The 20,451-nt window shown below is 49.1% G+C and overlaps 1 protein-coding gene across 3 annotated transcripts; it reads right to left on the reverse strand.

Annotated features, from left to right (window-relative positions):
* Positions 1–5,528: 5,528 nt before the first annotated feature.
* LGALS12 (galectin 12) lies at positions 5,529–18,615 on the reverse strand. Of its 3 annotated transcripts, XM_057553957.1 has the most exons (9): positions 18,195–18,615; positions 16,381–16,469; positions 16,073–16,286; positions 15,101–15,220; positions 14,499–14,537; positions 13,834–13,860; positions 13,127–13,215; positions 11,338–11,488; positions 5,529–10,876 (listed from the first exon to the last, which is right to left on the reverse strand). In XM_057553957.1, the coding sequence occupies exons 1-9, from the start codon at positions 18,261–18,263 to the stop codon at positions 10,730–10,732; spliced, it is 945 nt and encodes a 314-aa protein (XP_057409940.1). In that variant the 5' UTR covers positions 18,264–18,615; the 3' UTR covers positions 5,529–10,729. The 3 variants fall into 3 exon arrangements, with proteins under 3 accessions (XP_057409940.1, XP_057409941.1, XP_057409939.1); XM_057553958.1 differs by lacking the exon at positions 13,127–13,215 and adding an exon at positions 12,990–13,045 and having other exon boundaries at positions 10,788–11,488; XM_057553956.1 differs by having other exon boundaries at positions 10,788–11,488.
* Between the last annotated feature and the right edge of the window lie 1,836 nt (positions 18,616–20,451).

Genomic DNA, 20,451 nt, shown 5'->3' on the forward strand with positions numbered 1-20,451 from the left:
TGTAGCTTATTTTATACCTAATAATTTGTACCTCTTAATCCCAGGGCTTTTTTTTTTTTTAAATTAATTAATTAATTAATTAAATTTTGGCTGTGTTGGGTCTTTGTTTCTGTGTGAGGGCTTTCTCTAGTTGCGGCGAGCAGGGGCCACTCTTCATCGCGGTGCACGGGCCTCTCACTATCGTGGCCTCTCTTGTTGCGGAGCACAGGCTCCAGACGTGCAAGCTCAGTAGTTGTGGCTCACGGGCTTAGCTGCTCCGTGGCATGTGGGATCTTCCCAGACCAGGGCTCGAACCCGTGTCCCCTGCATTAGCAGGCAGATTCTCAACCACTGTGCCACCAGGGAAGTCCTGGCTTTGGAGTTTTGATCCAAGTTTGGTCAGTGAATCATAGCCTGAGCAGTGCAGATGGAACCAAGAATGAGGTGCTGGAGTCCATCTAGAAGGCCGGGCAAGAGAGCACACTCAGCCTGGGCTCCGTGATGTTTACACTGTGTCCTCTTGATTGATAAGGGAAAATCCATAGTGGATTGGCTCCCTCACTTCCCTTTGCTGGTCTTGGGAAGAGTGGGCACCAGCTGCTATTTTGAAAACTTGTATAAAGATTCTGTTATTATTTAAGAGCCTCTTTTCCCTGGGGGACCATGAGGTCTCTGCAGAGTGGATATCTCCTTTCTGTGACCGCAGACTACACGTCTGGCACTTGGGGAGGGGGAGGCACTGTGAGTGATACATGCGGGGACCTGGTCCTTGTTCTAGAAGCTGTGTCTGTCTGGGTCTTGGGGCCCAGCTTGCTCACACCCAGTTTACAGAGGAGCCTCGATACTGAGTCTATGGGGGAAACCTTGGGTCTCTGGGAGGTGAACTAATCCCTGTCTTGCCTCCCTCTGCTGCTGGTGAGGGTTTCGACCCTTCTCAGCCCCCAAACAGCACCTCTGTCCCCCCTCTTCCTTTCACAGTCTTTTCCTCCCAGTTCAAGACCATTCTAGTTTAAGCTGTGCAATATCCAGCAGCCTTGATTTTCTGTGTGATTGAAGTTCTAGGCGGGGTTGGATTCAGCTCAGTGGTGTGCAGCTGAAAAAGATAAGCTGTGTTTATACATTTATTCCAGGAAACGGAACAATTCCAGGAAGGCATGTATCATAATCTTAAAAAAAGGAGGTTGTCTGGCCTCGTTCCAGAAGGGAACTTCCCCACCCCTAGTGACGATCCCCTGTTTCTTCATCCAGATGGGGGCCAAGTGTAGACTTCAGCTCAGCACTGCTATTGACAGTGCCCTGGCCATGGTCTTAGACATCTGGGGACATTTAGGGATGGAGTGAATAGTCCCTACATGTTCTGCGGATGGAGACCATCTCTGGCCCTGCCCTGGCTGACAGGGTGCCTTGGGATGAGAGAGCAGAGGAGCTGCACAGGAGTCCTGGCCCCGCAGAGCCCCCAGCCCTCCTGCTTGCACAATTGCTTTGCTCCTGTCCCAAGCCAAGCCCCTCACTGGATGCTGGAGCTGCAGAGAGGGAGGGACGAGCACACAGAATCCTGCCTGAATGGAGCTCCAAGCCCAGAGGGGTGCAGACAGGAACAGGGAATCACAGCACGACACAACCAGGGGGGAGATGGGGAGGTCCTGGGCGCCTGGGGACCCAGAGGGTGGCAGCTGACCAGGCTGGGGCCTGCACGGCAGCTTCTCAGATGTGGGGTGTCTGATGGGGGAGAAGAGGAAGGGGGGTATGGGGCAGGGTGTGGGGTCAGAGAGAACTGGATGTGCACAGGAGCAGAGGCAACAACAAGCAGTGGGTCAGGGAAAGGGCAAGTCATCCAGTCAGCCTGGGTGGAGCAGGGAGGGCGAGGAGAGGTGAGGAGGGCAGGTCAGGAAGGGCTGTGAGCTGCCCAAAGGACCTGCCCTGTGCTCTGAGATCAGAGGAAGGTCACGGGCAGACGTGCCCTTAGGAGGCAGGTCACAGAGGGTCTTGGGGAGACTGGATGTGGAGTGATGGGAGCAGGAGGTGGGGGGGGCAGTCAGGGGGCCGAGGGGGTCACAGAGGCAGGGACGGGGCTGCCCTGGACCAAGTCAGTGGATGGGAGACGGATGAGGCAGTGAATTCAGGAGAAACTTCCAGGATTGGCATTGACTGGACTTCGTGATTGGATGCAGGTGGCAGGAGTTGGGGTGAAGGAGGGGCAGAGGGAAAGGATGTGCTAGGGAGATGGAAGACTTAGGATGGTCCTCTTTTGGGACTGGGAAACCTGGAGGAGGGGTTGGAAGGGGGGATGTCATTCCCCAGATCAGGAATGTAGAGGGAGTAGAAAGAGTATTAGTTCTGGCAGCCGGGGTGCCCTGGGGTGGGGAATGGGGAAAGAAAGTTTAAGAAAGTCAGGACCATGGGGTGCCTAGTGAGAGACGTGGGCAGAGGAAAGACCCAGCTCGAGCTCTTCACACAAGTGAACTTGAGCAAGTCATCGCCCTCGAGGGCCGCATGGCAGGTGTCCACCCCACTGCAGACAGCTGTGTGATCCCACAAGGTCCTGGTCCCTGGCCGAATTGCCTGTTGGGTCACATTAAGATCCCTTTAACTTGCATCTTCAGGACATCAGCTCTGAGAGAAGGGCATCCTGAGGCCAGGAGGGGATCTAAGTGGGGGACTCAGTGTGACTCTGAACACCACGAGCAGGGGTTGCTGGGCTTGAGGGTCAGTGTGCAAGAAGGGCAGGGACTCAAGACTGACTGCTCAGTGTCGTCCTGGGTGGGCCTGGTTCTTGGACATGTTGGAAAGATGCTGTACATACCGTGTCATGAGTACGCATGTGCAGAAACACATCCACACAGCCCTGTGTATGTGAAGGCACATCTGAATGAACGTGTACTCAGCCAGCACAGTCCCTGGACCCTCCCTCCTTTCCCATGTCTCGGTGGGGGGTGGTGGTGGTGAGGGTGCCGGCCGAGACAACTGCTTGCACCTTCAGAGTTTCCCACCAGTTGATGAAGCTGAAGCATCCCCCCTTACCCCCAAAGAAGCCACTCTCTGGGCGGTGGGGCTCAGGTTCATGTACATCTGGCTGTTTTAGGGCAGGCAGGCCAAACACTATACCTGGAGACCTGGTTGAGATTTTTCAAAGTGGCTATGAGATGAGAACGTGATCCATCTGGCCCCCGCAAGCAGGGAAGGATTTTCTGTCTAAATATCATCCCTTGAGTTTGGAAGCATGAACATGTGCACACTGAATTGTGTTCTTTCCCACTGAGCACCTTGAGTTCTTTGGACATATTGTAAAAGACTCCGAAACTTTATTCTCTATAGGATGGAATTTGTTGTACATTGATTGAGTTGCACTTTTTGGTAAACCCTCTCACGTGTCCCCAGAGGAACTTGTTTGCAAAAGATCCACACAGCGTCAGTCTGGCTCCAAGGAGAGGGCAGGGCCTTCAGAACTTGCAAGTCCTGCTTCCAAATCCTGGCTCCACCATATCTCAGCAGAGTCCTTGGGTGCTACTCCATCTCCCTGAGGCTCAAGAGACAACTTCTTAAGGGGAGATGATAATACTTGTCATCCTTTGGGATAGGGGAGGGATGAAACGAGACAGCAAGCTCTAGAGCGCAGGCTCAGTAGTTGTGGCGCAAGGGATTAGTTGCTCCGCGGCATGTGGGATCTTCCTGGACCAGGGCTCGAACCTGTGTCTCCTGCATTGGCGGGTGGATTCTTAAACACTGCGCTACCAGGGAAGTCCCAAGAGAGTAGATCTTATAAGTTCTTATAAGTTCTCATCACAAGAAACAAATTGTAACTATGTATGGGGGTGGGTGTTAACTAGACTTATTGTGGGGATCATTTCACAATATATACATATATTGAATCATTATGTTGTACACCTGAAACTAATATCATGTTATATGTCAATTATATCTCAATACAATTTTTTAAAAAAAGTTAAGTATGTATATTATTATTCCTAGAGGTAGCACTAAAATATGCAAAGAGATATAGTAAAAAAAGACAATAGGTTAATTAAAATTGGATGCCAAAAATGTTCACATAATCCAAAAAAAGGCAGGAAAGGGAAAAACAGAGGACTGAAAAACAGTGGGAACAAATAGAAAACAAACAATAAAATGGTACACCTAAATCCAAACCTATCAATGACTACTTTAAATGTAAATGGTCTAAACACACCAATTAAAAGAAAGATATTGTCAGAATGGATTAAAAAAACAAACCAACCAACAAACAAAAACTAAAACCATGACCCAACTATGTGCTATATACACAAAACTCAGTTCAAGTGTAATGATACAGATAGGTTAAAAGTAAAACGGTGCTCTGTGATGATCTAGATGGCTGGGATGGTGGGTGGGGTGGGAGGGAGGTCCAAGAAGGAGGGGATATATGTATACATATAGCTGATCCACAAACAGCAGAAACTAACACAACATTGTAAAGCAATTATACTCCAATTAAAAAAAAAAAGAAGTAAAAGGATGCCAAAAAGATACAACATACACACACTAATCAAAGAAAGCTGGAGGGCTTCCCTGGTGGAGCAGGGGTTGAGAATCCGCTTGCTAATGCAGGGGACATGGGTTCGAGCCCTGGTCTGGGAAGATCCCACATGCCGCGGAGCAACTAGGCCCGTGAGCCACAACTACTGAGCCTGCGCGTCTGGAGCCTGTGCTCTGCAACAAGAGAGACCACGATAATGAGAGGCCCGCGCACCACGATGAAGAGTGGTCCCCGCTTGCCGCGACTAGAGAAAGCCCTCGCACAGAAACAAAGACCCAACACAGCCAAAAATAAATAATAAATAAATAATAATTAAAAAAAAAAAAAAAAAGAAAGCTGGAGTGACTATATTGATATCAGACAAAGTGGACTTCAGAGTAAAGGGATAACTAGGGACTTTACAAAATGACAAAAGAGTCAATTCATTAAGAAGAAGACATTTGTGTTGGGGATCCCCAAGACCACCCCCAGGTTCAGTGATTCACTAGAAGGACTCATAGGACTTATCATATAGTCATACTTCCAGCTAAGATTTATTACAGTAATGGATACAAAGTGAAATCAGCAAAGGGAAAAGGCACATGGGGTGATGTCCAGAAGAAAACCAATGGTAAACTTCCAAAGTTCTCTCCAGTGCATTCACACAGGATGTGCTTAATTCTTCCATTGATGAGTTGTGACATGTGCAGTGTTGTCTACCAGGGAAGTTCTTTGAGTCTAGAAATTCAGGCTTTTTATAAAGGGTAAGTAATATAGGCACCCTCTGCCTAGCATGTACCAAAATTCTAGATTCCCAGAAGGAAACTGGGTATTCAGCATAAACTATATTTTTTATATAAACAGTTTAGCCACAGTGAGCCACTCTTAATATTTAGGAATCTTTTATGTCAGTATAGGGAATTGTTTACCAGTTTAGTTCCCAGATACTAGCCAAGAGCCAACCTTGCAAGCAGGCTTTTCTAAGAATCGCTGTTTCAGGACTAGCATGGTAATTTTTTTTCTGCACGACATAATAATCCAAAGTTTTTTGCACAGTACTTTTTTTATTCTACATGAGTAATATACAAAATATCCCCACTTCCCTGGAGAAACAGTATCATATCTAAAACACACTTTGATATGCACTGAACAATAGAGCTTCAAAATAAAGGAAGCAAAACCAGACAGAACTGAAAGGAGAAATAGATAAATATGCAATTGTAGCTGAAGACTTAACATTCCTCTCTGAAAACCTGATAGGACCTGTAGACCAGAAAACCAGCAATAACATAGAAGAACTGAAAAACACCATCAACAAATTGGATCTAATTGACATTTATTGAACACTCAACTCAACATCAGAGTACATATTCTTTTCAAGTGTCCACAGAACATTCACTAAAGCTTATATTCTGGATCATAAGAAAATATTAAAAATTTTTAAATAATTGAAATTATACAAAGTGTGAGTTAAACTACAGCTCAATAACAGAAAGATATCAGAATGATCTACAACACTTGGAATTAAATGACATACTTCTAAATAATCCATTGGTCAAAGAAGAAGTCTCAATGGACATTAGCAAATATTTTAAAATGAATAAAATATAAACCCAAAATATCAAAATTTGTGTGTTATAGCTAAAGTGCCAAGAAGAAATTTATTGTATTAAATGCTTATACTAGAAAAGAAGAAAAGTTTAAAATCAGTATTCTGAGCTTCCAACTGAAGAAATTAGAAAAAAAGAGCAAAATAAACCAAAGCAAGCAGAAAGAAGGAAATAATAAAGATAAGAGTGGAAATCTATAAAATTGGAAACTGAAAACAGAAGAGAAAATCAACAGGGCCAATGCTGTTTTCCTGAAAAGGTCAATTAAAAAAAGGGAAAAAGATTCAAATTACCAATATCAGAAATGAAAAAAGGGCTTTCACTAAAGATCCCCCAGACATTAAAATGATAAGAAAATAATATTATGCACTCTACCTACATATATACTTTTGATGACTAAGATTAAATGGACCAATTTCTTGAAAAACACAAACTACCAAAACCAACCCAAGATGAAATAGATACATAGCCTATTTCTATGTCCTATTAAAGGAATTGAATTTTAAATTAAAAATCTTCCAAATGGAAATATCCAGGTCTAGATAGCTTCCCTGGCAAATTCTATGAAAGATTAAAGAAATATCCCCAATTTTTACAAACTTTTCCAGAAAATAGAGGAGGGGACAGCATTACCCTGATACCAAAAACAGACAATGATAGTGCAGGAAAGTAAAATTAGAAATCATTATCCTTCATAAACCAGATGCTAAAATCCTCAAAAATATTTTAGCAAATCAAATCCAGCTACAGGTATACCTCAGAGATATTGTGAGTTTGGTTCCACATTACCACAATAAGGCGAATATCACAATAAAGAGAGTCACAGGAATTTTTTGGTATTCCAGTGCACATGAAAGTTATGTTTACACTGTACTGTAGTCTATTAAGCATACGATAGCATTATATCTAAAAAACAACATACATACCTTAATTAAAAAATTATGCCGTTGGAAAAAATGGCACTGATAGACTTGCATGACACAGGGTTGCCATAAACCTCCAATTTGTTAAAAAATGCAATATCTGTGAAGCACAATAAAATGAAGCACAGTAAAACGAGGTATGTCTATATTTTCAAAATGAATAATACACCACGGCAAAGTAGAGTTTATCGCAGAAATGCAAGTCTGGTTCAATATTTGATTATCAATTATGTAATACACCATATTTATAGCCTAAAGAATAAAAAACAAATGGTCATATCATTTGATGCAGAAAAAAGCTTTGACAAAATTCAACATCCATTCGTAATAATTTGTGGTAAATTCGTAATAATAGTAATAATAATAAAAACTCTCAGTAAACTAAAATAGAAGGGTATGTCCTTAACTTGATAAGGGGCATCTACAAAAAATCTACAGTTAATATCATAAGGCTTCCTCCCTAATATTGGGAACAAGGCAAAGAAGTCTACTCTCACTCCTCCTACTCAACATTGCACTAGAATTCTTAGCCAGCATAATAAGACAAGAAAAATAAAGCCTTATAGATTGGAAAGGAAGAAGTAAAATTGTCCCTTTTCACAGACAACATGTAAAAGATTTATGTAAAAGATTCTATGTAATAGACAAAAACACTTCTATATATAGAAAATCAATCATATTTCTATATAATTACAATAAACGATTGCAAACTGGAGTTAAAAAATACCACTTACAATAACCCTAAAAAGATGAAATACTTAGCTATAAATCTAACAACACATGTATAGGATTTGTATACTAAAAACTAGAAGATGCTGATGAAATAAATCAAAGACCTAAGTAAATGTTAAGACCTGTTGTGCTAATGGATTGAAAGATTCAACATAATAAAGAGGTCAATTTTTCCCAAGTTGCTTTATAAATTTTAATGCAATTCCCTTCAAAATCCCTGCAGCATATCTTGTAGGTATGGACAAGCTGCTTCTAAAATTTATAAGAAAAGGCAAAGGATCAAGAAGAGCCAAAATAATTTTGAAGAAGAATAAAGTTGGAGGAATTACATTACCCATTATCAAGATTTACTACAAATATGCAGTAGTCAAGACAGTGTGGTATTGGCCAAGAGATGGACACATAGATTAATGGAACAGAATAGAGTCCAAAAATAAGCTTGCCCAAATATGGCCAATTGATTTTTGACAAAGTTGCAAAAGCACTTCAACAGAGGATAGATAGTCTTTTCAAAAACGTTACTGGAATAACTGGACATCCAAATGCAAAACCCAAACCAAACCAAACCAAAAGAAACCTCATAAAACTTCAACCTAAACTGCACAACATAATTAACAATTAATTTTAAAAGGATCATAGATCTATATGTGAACTATGACATATAAAACTTCTAGAAGAAAACAAAGGAGAAAATTTTCATTAGGCAAAAACTGCTTAGATATGACACCAAAAATACAATTCAAGAAAAAATTGATGAATTGGACTTTATCAAAATTAAAAACTTTTGCTCTGCGAAAGAAACTGTTTAGAGAATGAAAAGATAAGCTAAGACTGGGAGAAATTACTTATAAATCACATACTTGACAAAGGACATTTATGCAGCCTATATAAAGAAACTCTTAAAAGTCAGTGATAAGAAAACAAACAACTCAATTAAAAATGCAGAAAAGATCTGAACAGGCACTGCACCAGAGAGAATACACAGATGGAAAATTAGCACACAAAAAGACGCTCAACATCTTTAGCCACTAGGCAAATACAAATTAAAGCCACAATGAGATACCTCTACACACCAATGAAGATGGCTAACATAAAAAATGCCGACAATTATGAGTATTATTTAAAAAATTTTTTTTCTTTTCTTTTATTAATTTATTTATTTTTGGCTGTGTTGGGTCTTCGTCTCTGTGCGAGGGCTTTCTCTAGTTGCGGCAAGCAGGGGCCACTCTTCATTGCCGTGCGCGGGTCTCTCACTGTCGCGGCCTCTCTTGTTGCGGAGCACAGGATCCAGACGCGCAGGCTCAGTAGTTGTGGCTCACGGGCCCAGTTGCTCCGCGGCATGTGTGATCTTCCCAGACCAGGGCTCGAACCCATGTCCCCTGCATTGACAGGCAGACTCTCAACCACTGCGCCACCAGGGAAGCCCCAATTATGAGTATTGATGAGCATGCAGAACAACTGGAAATCTCCTAGATTGCTGGTGGGAAAGCAAAATTCCCAAAACTACTCTGAAACAACTCTGGAAAATTGTGACAGTTTTTTATAAAGTTAAACATGCATTTAGCATATGATCCATCAATCTCACTAGTAGGTATTAACCCAAAAGAAATGAAAAGTTACATTCATACAAAGACTTGTATACAAATGACTTTAGCTGCTCTATTCATTAATTGTCAAAAACTGAAAACCACCCAAATGTTCTTCAGTGGGTCAATTGTGGTACAACGGAATACTACTGAGTAATAAACAGGAATGAGTCACTGATACATACAGCAACTTAGATTAATCTCCAAAGGGTAATGCTGATTGAAAGAAATCAGTTTCAAAAGGTCACATCCTACCTGATTCCATTTATATGACATTCTCAAAAACACAAAATATAGTAATGGAGAGCAGATCAGGGAGTTGCTGGGGGTTAAGGGAGGGGGTGGAGGAGGTGCAATTACACAGAAGTAACACCAGGGAATTTTTTGGAATGATGGAGTTGTTATATATCTTGATTGTGGTAGTGGCCACACAGATCTACATACATGTTAAAACTCAGAATTTTACCCACCCCCAAAAGTCAATTTTATTGTGTTAACTAAGAAATAAAATAAAAAGTAAGGATAACCACTAGAAGTATAAAATGGAATTTACAACTTCCAAATCAGCATAAGAAAAAAAAGGGGGAGGGTGATAAAGAAGACTTTATCAATCCAATAGCAAGTACGAAAGCTGAAAATATGAGGGAAAATAGCAATGGTAAATAGAAAACACAAAATAAGATGGTATAATATAAATAAAACCAAATATTCCAGGAATCACAGGAGTAGAGCTATGGCCAGGCACGTGGTCATCCCGTGGAGGACACTTCCAGCCTCCCTTGCAGATAATGTGGCTGCGTGACTGAGTACTTGCCAATGAGATGAGTGTAAATAGCGTGTGCTAATCCCAGGTCTGGGCTTATGACATCAGATGGGCCTGGTCCATATCCTCTATTTGCCTTCTCAGTGGTTGAAACCTAGATATGGCGGCTACTGAGCTTCTGCCACGCAGGTGATGCTGGTGCCCTGGGGGTGGTGGGGTGATGACTAGGATGACCCAGAAGGTCCATAAGGAGCAAAGCTGCCCCACTGACCTGGACGATTTTTCTGTTTAGATGAGAAGGAAATAAACATCTAAATTTTTAAAGCCGCTGTATTTTAGAGTATCTTCATTAGGCTACAAAGCCTGCCTCCTTGTCTAGGCCCTGAAGGAAGCCAGAGCCAAATCCCAGGCTCCTGGTGGAGGGAACTGCAGAGTTTCCAGAGCCTTCACACTCTTGTGCCCCCTTTCTGCTGTGGGGTCCAAAGCACCTGCAGACTCGGGCTCCTGGTTCCAGAAGAGAGCCAGGCCTGACACCGTGGTGACAGGTGGAGATTTTAACGAGGGTAGGAGAGTGGGGGCATCTGGTGGGGCCCCGGCTATAGGCTGGCCCTCTTCTTCTCCGGCTGGGCCCTCTGGATCCCTCCTCAGTAGTGGACGCAGTAGAGCTGGACGCTGCCACTGATTCGCAGTTCCCGCAGCCGCTCCAGGGCCTGCTGGCCCAGGCTGGTGGCCCCCACGCCCTGCCCACTGAGCGCCAGCTTCAGCTCTCCCTCTTGGCATAGGAGCAGAACCTGGGAAAGGAGGGCATGGGGCTCTGCAGGCTTCCAGACCCTCTCTTGCCTGCCGGATGCCCCACCTGGCAAGGACACAAAGACTGGACCCCTGGGGCACCCAGTGGTGGAAAAGACCAGGACTAGGGGCCCAGCTCATTATCAGCCCTTCCACAAGGATCTGCCCAGGCCTTGGCCTCAGTTTCACCATCTGTAAAAGGGGTCGTTGCTCTCCCTGGACGAGTGGTCTCAACCTCAGCAGCACACTGGAGTCATTAGGGGGGCTTTTTGATAATGCTGAGGCCAGGGCCCCCCCTGATTAATTAAAGAGGGGTTTCTGGGCATGGGATCCCCAGCCCAGATCTCCTCTCCCCCAGCGGGCACTGGCTTTCCTGCCTCCCCGACGCACCCCCAGTCTCCCGGATGGGAATGCAGCTCTGCACTCCACCCCAGAGGGACCAGGCATCTTGGCTCCGACCCACCTCAAAGAATCGCTGTGGGTAGAAGAGGAAGGGGGCCAAGATCAGTTTCTTCCGGCCCCAGCGGGAGACCCAGGCCAGAGTTCTGTCAGCGAAGGAAGCCCTGAGCGTCACAGGAACGTGGGCGGCCTCGTCCAGCAGACTGAGCGTGAAACTGCGGAAAGGGGCCGGAGAAGGGGCTTGCAGGCTTGATAAGTGCCAGGTGTGGTGCTAAGCCTTGATGTCGGTGGCCCAGGGCTGACTTAACCTGTAGAAATGTTCTGGCTGGTCCACGGTATTCTTCAACTTTAAAGTACTACCATTTTCAAAAATTGAGAAAGTTTATATAAAAGATAGCTTTCAGCTTCTCTTTTAAAATAATTAGAAGATCTGGCATCAGAAGACCTATGGAAATATTCTTTCCACTTCACCACATTCCCAACCTGGTGCCTCACTATTTATGTGACCTGCCTGGCCTCTGAGGACACGTGAATTCGTGGCCCTTGAGAGAGAGCAGTAAAATCATTCGCTGTGTCACTAATAATAACCATGTGAATTGAGCTAAGATAAGCACCTGGTCTCCTGTCTCCAAGCTTGGGGAGGAGTGGGGGTTCTTTCCCTCACTGGGAACTTTTTCATTTTCCCTGTAGAGTGGGATTATCTTTCTCCTTTTTTTCTGATGGGGGAACTCAGCACTCCAGGCTAAGAGAGGTGTAGTGACTTGCCCAAGACCACAGTTTTTAAGAGGCAAAACCAGGAATCCAATCCAGTCATGCCCGGCTTTGGAGGCTCACGCTATCCAGGGCTGTGCTGCACGCCTGCCCATAACTCACAGGCCTGATCAAGAGCATGCAGGGCAAGGGTTAGTGAGGTCAGTGACTTCAAAAACAAAAACAAAACAGAAGGGGGTAGGGCAGGGAGAACATAGGGCACTAGCCTTACTTCCCTGGCCCTCCGCCCAAAGAATTCTGATATCACCACATTTGTGGACCACTTGCTATGTGCCTGGCACAATTCTCCGTATTTACACCATCCCTGAAGCTGGCACTATTTTTATCCCTTTTTACAGACAAGGCAACTAAGGCACAGAAAGGAAATGTAACTGCTGTGAAGTTGCACAGGTTTTAAGTGTCCTCAGCAGAAGTCAAATCCAGGAAATCTGGCCCAGAAAAGTCATGAAATCCCATGCAATTCCAGAAGGAAGGAAGGGAGGAGGGAAGGAAGGATGGAGGGGAAGAAGGAAAGGAAAGAAGGAAGAGGAAAGAAACAAAGAAAGGGAACGAGGAGGACACTTGTCTAACTGGCTTGGAGTCCGCAGGTTTGGGAAATGGGGCAGGAGCCCCCCCTATGGGAGAAGTCAGGCAGCGTCCACTGGGTTACTGAGTCCCTCCAAGTTCCCACCTCCCAGCACTGGGCCTCTTCTCTGGGGTCGCCTGGCTGTGTTTCCTAAACCAGGGCACTGTGGGAGGTCACATCCTCTCTCTGGGTCTCAGCCTGTGCCTTTAAAGGGCCTTTCCTGAGGCTCCAGCTGGGACCTGCGGTGAGAGGCTGGTTGGCCTGACCACATGCACAGGCAGGGAAGATACGCCCAGAAGTGGGAGTTGCTGGTGCCACGAGAGCCCTGGACCCAATCCCAGATCAGACTTTCACAAGCTCTGCGGCCTTGGGCAACTTACTTCTGCTCTCTGCTCCTCTGTTTCCTGATCTGGAAGATGGGGGTTAAGTAGTGGTGCTGGAGATTAAAGCGGTGATGTTTATCAAGCTTGTGCCTGGCACAGAGATGCTCCTCCTTTCCCTCCTTCTGCATACTTACTCCTTTGGCTCTGGCAAGACCAGCCCCCTCACTATGATGACCTGTCCGGGCCAGAGACCCTGGGGAAGGGCACGCGAGCAGGGCACCTCCTGAAGGAACACGGGAGATGACTGAGAGGGGTCTCACAGAGGGGCTCGGGGAGGGATACTGCCCCTAGGAGCTGCTTCATGGGCTGCCCTCAGGGGCCAGGGAGCCCTGGGGCAGGTTAATCTCTGCCTCTAGGCCTGCAGCCAGGAGGAGACAGCTCTGCTCAGTTATTAAACATCTACTGCAGGCCTGTCTCCAGTCCTCTGCTCTCTCTGGCCTCCCCCCTACCCGCCCAGCTCCCATGCTGGGAGCCCCTAATGCTGTGCTCCAAACTGTAATGGCTCATTCATTGGTCTGCCCCCCTACCAGCCTTTGGGCAGCTGGGGGGCTGGGACTGATTTGTCCCTCCATCCTAGAGCCTGGCTCTGGGCCTAGCACAGGAGAGTATCAGATAATTTTGTGCAGAATAAATGGAGAAAAGGTAAAACGAAGCTGGAGCTTCAGCCTGAAGTCGACTGGCCCACCCATAGCCTGCAGTGTCCTATAAAGAAGGGGAGACCCTGATGCTGAGGCCATATGCCACCAGCGTCTGGGATATGAGTGGGAGGGGGTGCCCTCCCACTCCTGATGGAGCAGGTGAGGGACTGTCCCTCTGCCAGGCCGAGGAGGAGGTCACTCACCAGGCTGGGGCTCTTCAGCAGGAAAGGCTGTCAAGGAAAGAAAGAGGGGACATGGAGGCCACATGGTGTTTGCTCATTGAAAGGGAACCTCTTGATATTATTCTTAAAAAAATGGGGATATTTGGGGTTTGCCCCTCTCAGAGATAATACGGCGAAATGACTGGAACCCCAGTGGGGCCCTCTTGAATTCAGATGGACACCAGCTCTGGAATAATGCAGAAGAACTGGACGGGGGGTGAGGGGTGGGGGCGGTCCTGTTATTCACTCACTCTGTGGCTCTGAGCAAGTCCCTGGGCCTCAGCTCCCCTTCTGCCCTGCAGGCCAACCCGCTACCTCACAGGGAGGCTAAGAAGTGAAAGCTCCAATTGAGACGGATCTTCTGATAGGAAGACTGGGGCCCTGCCCATTCCGGGAAGCCAGCGCACCCCAGCCATCCTCCCGAGCTGGCCCTGGCGCTGGGAGAGGCAAATCCAGGCTCCCAGGGGCTGAGGCGGGGCCAGCCGTCTCCATGGCAACCGCCCAGTGAGGGAGGGGGCAGCTGGGCCTTGTGCAAAATGAGCAGCAGCCCAGCGAGGGGCAGGTCCCGCTGGGGGAGGAGGAAGAGCCAGTGGCTCAGCTGGTGTGGCTGGGACCGCGAGGGCCAACCCTGCTCCCAGGAGACTCACGTGTCCAACCGGATACTCGCTACCGTCCTCCACAAATGGCTGTTAGGAGACAGAAAAAGCAACAGGCCAGATTCGGGAGCACTGCAAGCCCCAGAGCTTGATTGATTTGGCTCCCACCTGCCCTCCTGTGCCTGGGAGGGGGCAGAGGCCAGCTTTGGCCTTGATACCTCCTCCTCTCCCCCGAGGCCTTGTCAGGGCTTCTCAAACCCGGCATTTTGAACATGCTGATTCCTGGGCCCCACCTCTGGCTTACTGAATCAGAATCTCTGACGGCGGGTCTCAGAAATCTGCATTTTTAATCAGCTCCTCAGCTGGGAATGATACCCCACGGGTCCAAGACTCCAAGTCATTTGCCTTCTGGCCACCGCTCCTCATTGACCAGACCCCATGCCCAGGATAGGATTCTGCCCGAGGCTCTCGGACCCACCTTCTCTGGTCACCTCACCCCTCCTCATGCCCAACACCTGGATGGATGCCCTCCACCTTGGCTATAATTGGTGTGACAGGGCTTCTCTGGGGCGGGAGGGGGTCCTGGGCCTGTCCAGGCATCAGGGGAAGTCAGAGGCTGCTGCCACCCAGGACTTGACCCCAAGGGAACTTACGCTGATGTTCAGGAATCCAACGGCCGTCACCAAGATATCTCCATATATGCCCAAGGTGTCTACACGAGACAGCGGGAGTCGGTAGCGGTAATGGAGAAAGTGTTGTCCATTTACACTCACCTAGAGAGACAGACAGACTAGGCTGGCTCAGCAGCAGCTGATGTTCCTGAGTTCACACTAACGTGCCAGGCATCATGAGCATCCTTTCTGGAATTTTCCTCATTTAACTTCACACCAACTCTACGAGGCAGGCATGTTTTACAGACCAGGTGCCCGAGGCTTGGGGAGCTTAAGTAGCTTTCCCAAGGTTGGGGAGCTGGCAACTTCAGTGCCCGTCCTGGCCCCTGACACCCCATGCTGGCCCCATTTCGCCTCTCAGCTGACCCACCAGCAGCTGGAGCAGCAGCCCCCCGAGCCCTCCCCACCATCCACAGGTGAGGACCCTCAGGAGGCTGTGTGACCCCTGTCCCACAGGTCCCTCCCTCCACTGCTGGCTCCCACCAGCTCCCTCTCCCCTGGAGAAGTCTGAAGATCTTCCTGGCAGGAGTTCACATCAGCGGTGAAAGCCTTGAGGCTTCACCCTCTCTGTCCCTTCCTCCTCTTCCGTGAGATGGGGAGAATGAAAGTGCCCTCCTCGTGGATTGCTGTGAGGATGCAGTGAGCTGATATTTAAGGGATTAGAACAGCTCCCGGCATACTGCAGGCACTCTCTAGATGCTCCTGCGATGGGGGCAGTGGCGCCCTCTGCAGGGCGGCACCATAGGGCCTGCTGAATGCTGCCATGCGTATCGGGCCAAGTGGGCCCAGGGCAGCTTGGAACCGGGCTTGGCAGCTCCTTGGTCCTCTGGGTACTGGACTCTGTGCCCCATCCCCCCAAATACCCCTTAACACAGTGACATGGGGAACTCGGCTGAAGGAAAGAGAAGCAGAAGGACACAAGTTCTAGACCCCCTGATTTCCCCTTCCGTTCACCTTCATCTCCTCATTTCCAAAGAGAAAGAGGATGAGGAAGCTCGCTCCTCTCTGCAGGGCCAGATGGGGCCACCGGGCCTCGGCTTGCCAGCGCCCACCGTGCAGGGTGTTGCAGATGACGTGCGGCTTGGTGGTGTGGAAGCGAGGGTTGAAGTGGATGGCGATATCTGGCCGGGGGTGCAGGCTGCAGCCACACTGGAAGTCCACCTGGAACCTAGGGGAGATGAGGCCCTCAAAGGGCACCTCCGGTCAGAGGCTCCCGGAGACCCTGAAGGTAGAGAGGGAGTCCTGTGGCGCACTCCCCTTACCTGCGTGCATTTACAGGGACCGCTCCCTGGAGCATGACCATCTTGCCTGCTCGCAGGCCACCAAAAATTGTCGTGACATAAGGAACCACCTGAACAAGGGGAGAAACCCATCCATACAGGGTTGAAGAAAGGGCCTGGGGACCCCTGGGTCGGGGGTGGGGTGGGGAGGGAAGAGGAACAAGAAGACTCAGCTCTCCCACCCCAAACAGAAAATGTCCTAATGGGGAAAAATTAGTTTTCTCTGAAGTGTTCTCTTCCACCTACTCCCCTTTCCTGGACCATCACACATCAAAGCCACACCGCACGGGCAAACCAGATTCAGCCCCACTGCCCCCTTGGAGCACCAGCCCAGCCCCTTACCCCAGCTCCTAGGGCACAGTAGTGTCCCCAGTGAGGCTTACTGTCCTCTGGCTGCCACCCTGGCCTCTAGAAGCCTGGTGTCAAGGCTTCCCAGGGACTGTTTATTGGCCAGAGCCTGGGAAGTGGGAGGCAGAAGGGTAGACAAATTGGGATCTGAGCACAGACCCTGATATGGACGCCTGGAGAGATACCTGATAATGACCCAGACTACCTTCCCAGCTCACCTTTCCCCTGGCATTCCTAAAATACAGCGTACACTTTTACCACTCCTGACCCTTTCTGGGGCTGTTTCCTCTGCTCTCCTTCTACCCTGTGAAATCTGACTTGACTTTCCAGGCTCTGACACCTTCTCCAAGCATCACCCATTTTGGTGCCTGAATTATTCCTTCCCTCACCGTGCTCTCCGCTGGCATGGCTAGTTTGGCCCTTGGCCGTCTGGCTTAGAGGGAGCTGAGTGGCTGGCTCTTCATGCTGGAAGGCACAAGCCCTTCAGAGCCGAAGCCCTGTCTGTCGCTTCTACAGGCTCAGTGCCTGGCGTGCCACACAGCGGACTCAGAGGAGGTATGTGCAGAATAAATGTGAACGTGCAGCAGGTACACACTGGGCAGTATCACAGGACTGGGCCTCATGCGGTGTTCTCCAGCTCCTAGCAGGCTTCAGAAGCCTGAACTGCCCAGAAAGAGCTGAGATCCAACCGTGTTGCCCTCCAGGTGGGATTTCGCAGCTTGCAAAGCAAGGAGCCACTGTAACCAGGGCGGCTGCTTGATCCCATCACTCAGGCACCTGGGGAGGTGTGGGAGACCCCCGGCTGTCAGAGCACTCACAGCTTACCCAGGCTCAGCATGTCAGTCCCTCCTGCTTCCCAGGCTCTGGGCCTGGCCTGTAATTAACTGAGCCAAAGCGGTTCTCCTGGGAGGAGAGGACCAAGTAAAGAGAAAGTGATAATTAGTGCTCATTAGTGGGAGGGTGGAGTCTGCTGGGAGTTCAGCCTCCTGTAAAGCACTGTCAGCCTTCAGGAAATCCGCAGGGCACTGAGCTGAAGGAGGAATCGAGGAAACCCCAACACCATCTCTCACTTGGGGGTTCCGACCTGACTCCCAGGCTGGAGAGGAGCCTGCCCTTCCTAGTGATCAGTGTCCCCCCAGTGATACTCCGCACCCCCCGAGACCCTCCTAGCCACCCATCGTACAGAAGGGGACACCACTCTGTCTCCAGGCCCTACTACTGTTAAAACGCAAGGACCCTGTGAACACAACAGTCACTGACACGCGAGTGGGAAGGAGCTGTCAGCCGCTTTGCTAAGCTCAGGACGGCCTTCCAGAGCCCGTGGGCAGGGGCCAGGGAAACAGGACCCATGACTGAGGGCCCCTCCAGCCCCCCACCTGGGAGACTGGGCCCAGCTGGAAGGGGGAGCCCTGAGACCCAGGAGGTTCCAGACCCGAGCGGCTGCTCACCGGGTGGAAGACTGGCGGCTGCAGGATGAAAGTGTCAGGAAGCGGGTCCAGTTTTTCTCCAGGTGACATGGTGGTGGGGGGGGCGGGCGCCTCCAGCTTGGGCTGCAGATCCTGATTTCAGGAGCCCTGCCCCCAGTGGACTGACTCACCTTTCCCAGCCAGATCCTAAATGCCTGGGGCAGCTCTCCCAGCTGTCAGTCTCACCTGCACCTGGCAGGGTCCTTCCTAATGGTGCTTGGAGCAGGTCTGGGAGGGCAGCTGTCCAGCGCCCCACCCCAGCTCCAGCCCCACCGGCTGAACTGGGTGTCAGAAGAAATCCGTGCTGAAGGGCGCGAAGCTTGTACTAACTAACCCTCAGGGTCTGAAGCACAGAGCCCGTTGCAGAGGGAAGCCAGAGGCTGGCTCCTTTGGGGCCAGCGGGGGTTTGTGGTTTCCGGGGCTGCAGCCTGAGCCCTCCAGGGGTCAGAGGCAGGGGTGATGGTACACGGGGGCAGGTCCCAGGAGAAGCCCCGCCCCCAGCTTCCTGGACACCAAATGACTGGCTTCCCCTCCCCTCCCCACAAAGGTTTCCATCTCTCTTCCATTTCCCCGCCCCTTTCCCCACTCTTCTCCCTTTGGCAAATTTTACAGTCCTTTGGGGCCCCATTTCAGCACTGGGTGGAAATGCCAGGGCCCAGCTGGGGTCACAAGAAAGTGCGATGGGGAGAGGTGAGAAAAGGCAGGGAGAGAGAAGACCCTCTTAGGCTCGGAAAAGGCAGTGGTGGGCAGTGGGGAGCACACAGCTGCACCGAAGGAGACGTGGGTTCTTGCTCAGCTTCTGCTCTAATGTGCTGTGTGCCCTGGAACAAGTCACTTACCCTCTCTGGGGCTCCCTTTGATTATCTGTATATAGAAAGGGTGATCACAGTAGCGTGTCTCCTGTCTCGAAGGGAAGTCTGTATCTGGGGGTGGGTCTAGATTTCTGTCTTTTTCTTTTTCAAGCTCCCCTATGATCCTCCGGACTGGAATCATTCCGGTTCAGGTTCAAATTCCGATAAGCCTTTCCCTTTAAAAAGCAGCACAACCTCTCAACTTTATCCTGAGTTGGGAGGCCCCAGGATCTGACCACAGCGTCAGACGTGGCAGCAGGGAATTGCTGGCAGGACCAGGCTGGGCAAAGGCTCAAGGGCACGGGGTGGTGAGGGAAAAGTAAGCAGCTGCTCTGATGGTGGGGCGAGTACTTGGGCAGTCCTGGGGAAAGACGTGTGTTAGCCATGCTACTGAAGGGCTGCCTGGAAGCTTGTTAGAAATGCAAACTTTTGGGCCCCACCCCAGAACTACTGGGGGGGGGGCAGAGCCCAGGAATCAGCATTTTAACATACTCTCCCCGTGATTCTGATGCATGTTAATGTTTGAGAAGCACTGACTTAGGTCCTAACTGGCAGGGCTTGGGCTACAGAGCCAAGGTGTTTGTTCAGATCCTTCTGGGTAGGTGGAGCTGCGTGGCTGAAGGTGTTTCGTCTGGGGAAATTTGATCAGCGGGTGCATTCAGGAAGGAGGAGAAATGAAAGGTGGAGAAACCAGTTGGGCAGGGACTAGGTTGGCCTTGCCACTGGGAGTCAGATCTGGGTCCTGGTCCCAGCCTGGCAGCACCCAAATGGTGCCCCTCCCCCACTCCCATCCCAGCCTCAGTGCCTCTTCTGTGAATTGAGGAGCCAGGGCCACCACAACAAAATACCATGAACTGGGTGGCTGAAACAACAGGAGTTTATTTTCTCACAGTTCTGGAGGCTAGAAGCCCAGATCAGGATGTCAGCAGGGTTGTTTTTTGCTGGGGCCTCTCTCCTTGGCTTGCTGATTTTGTGTCCTAATCTCTTCTTGTAGGGAGACTGGTCATATTGGGTTAGGGTCCACCCACTGGACCTCATTTTACCTTAATTATCTTTTTAAAGGCCTTATCGCCAAATACAGTCACATCCTATGTACTGGGGGTTAGGACTCAACATATGACTTGGGGGTGGGGAACTCAGCTCAGCCTGTAACAGAAGAGTAGTTATAACTGTTCTCTTTCTGAAGCTCCAAGGTATTGCAGCAGTCGGGAGAGGGGGATGCTGAGGGCCTGCACTGGGAAGGCAGCAGAAGGAAGGCGGATGGTGCATTTCATTTCTCTTTTCAGGTGACCCCAGCTTTTGACAGCTGGGAGAGACCTGGTTGGCTTAAAGCACATGTCCAGAACTTGTTGAATCTGATCTAAGAGGCTCCAGAATAAGTGAGGGTC

Source organism: Balaenoptera acutorostrata, chromosome 9 (assembly GCF_949987535.1).
Source record: "Balaenoptera acutorostrata chromosome 9, mBalAcu1.1, whole genome shotgun sequence".
NCBI classification, from domain to species: domain Eukaryota; kingdom Metazoa; phylum Chordata; class Mammalia; order Artiodactyla; family Balaenopteridae; genus Balaenoptera; species Balaenoptera acutorostrata.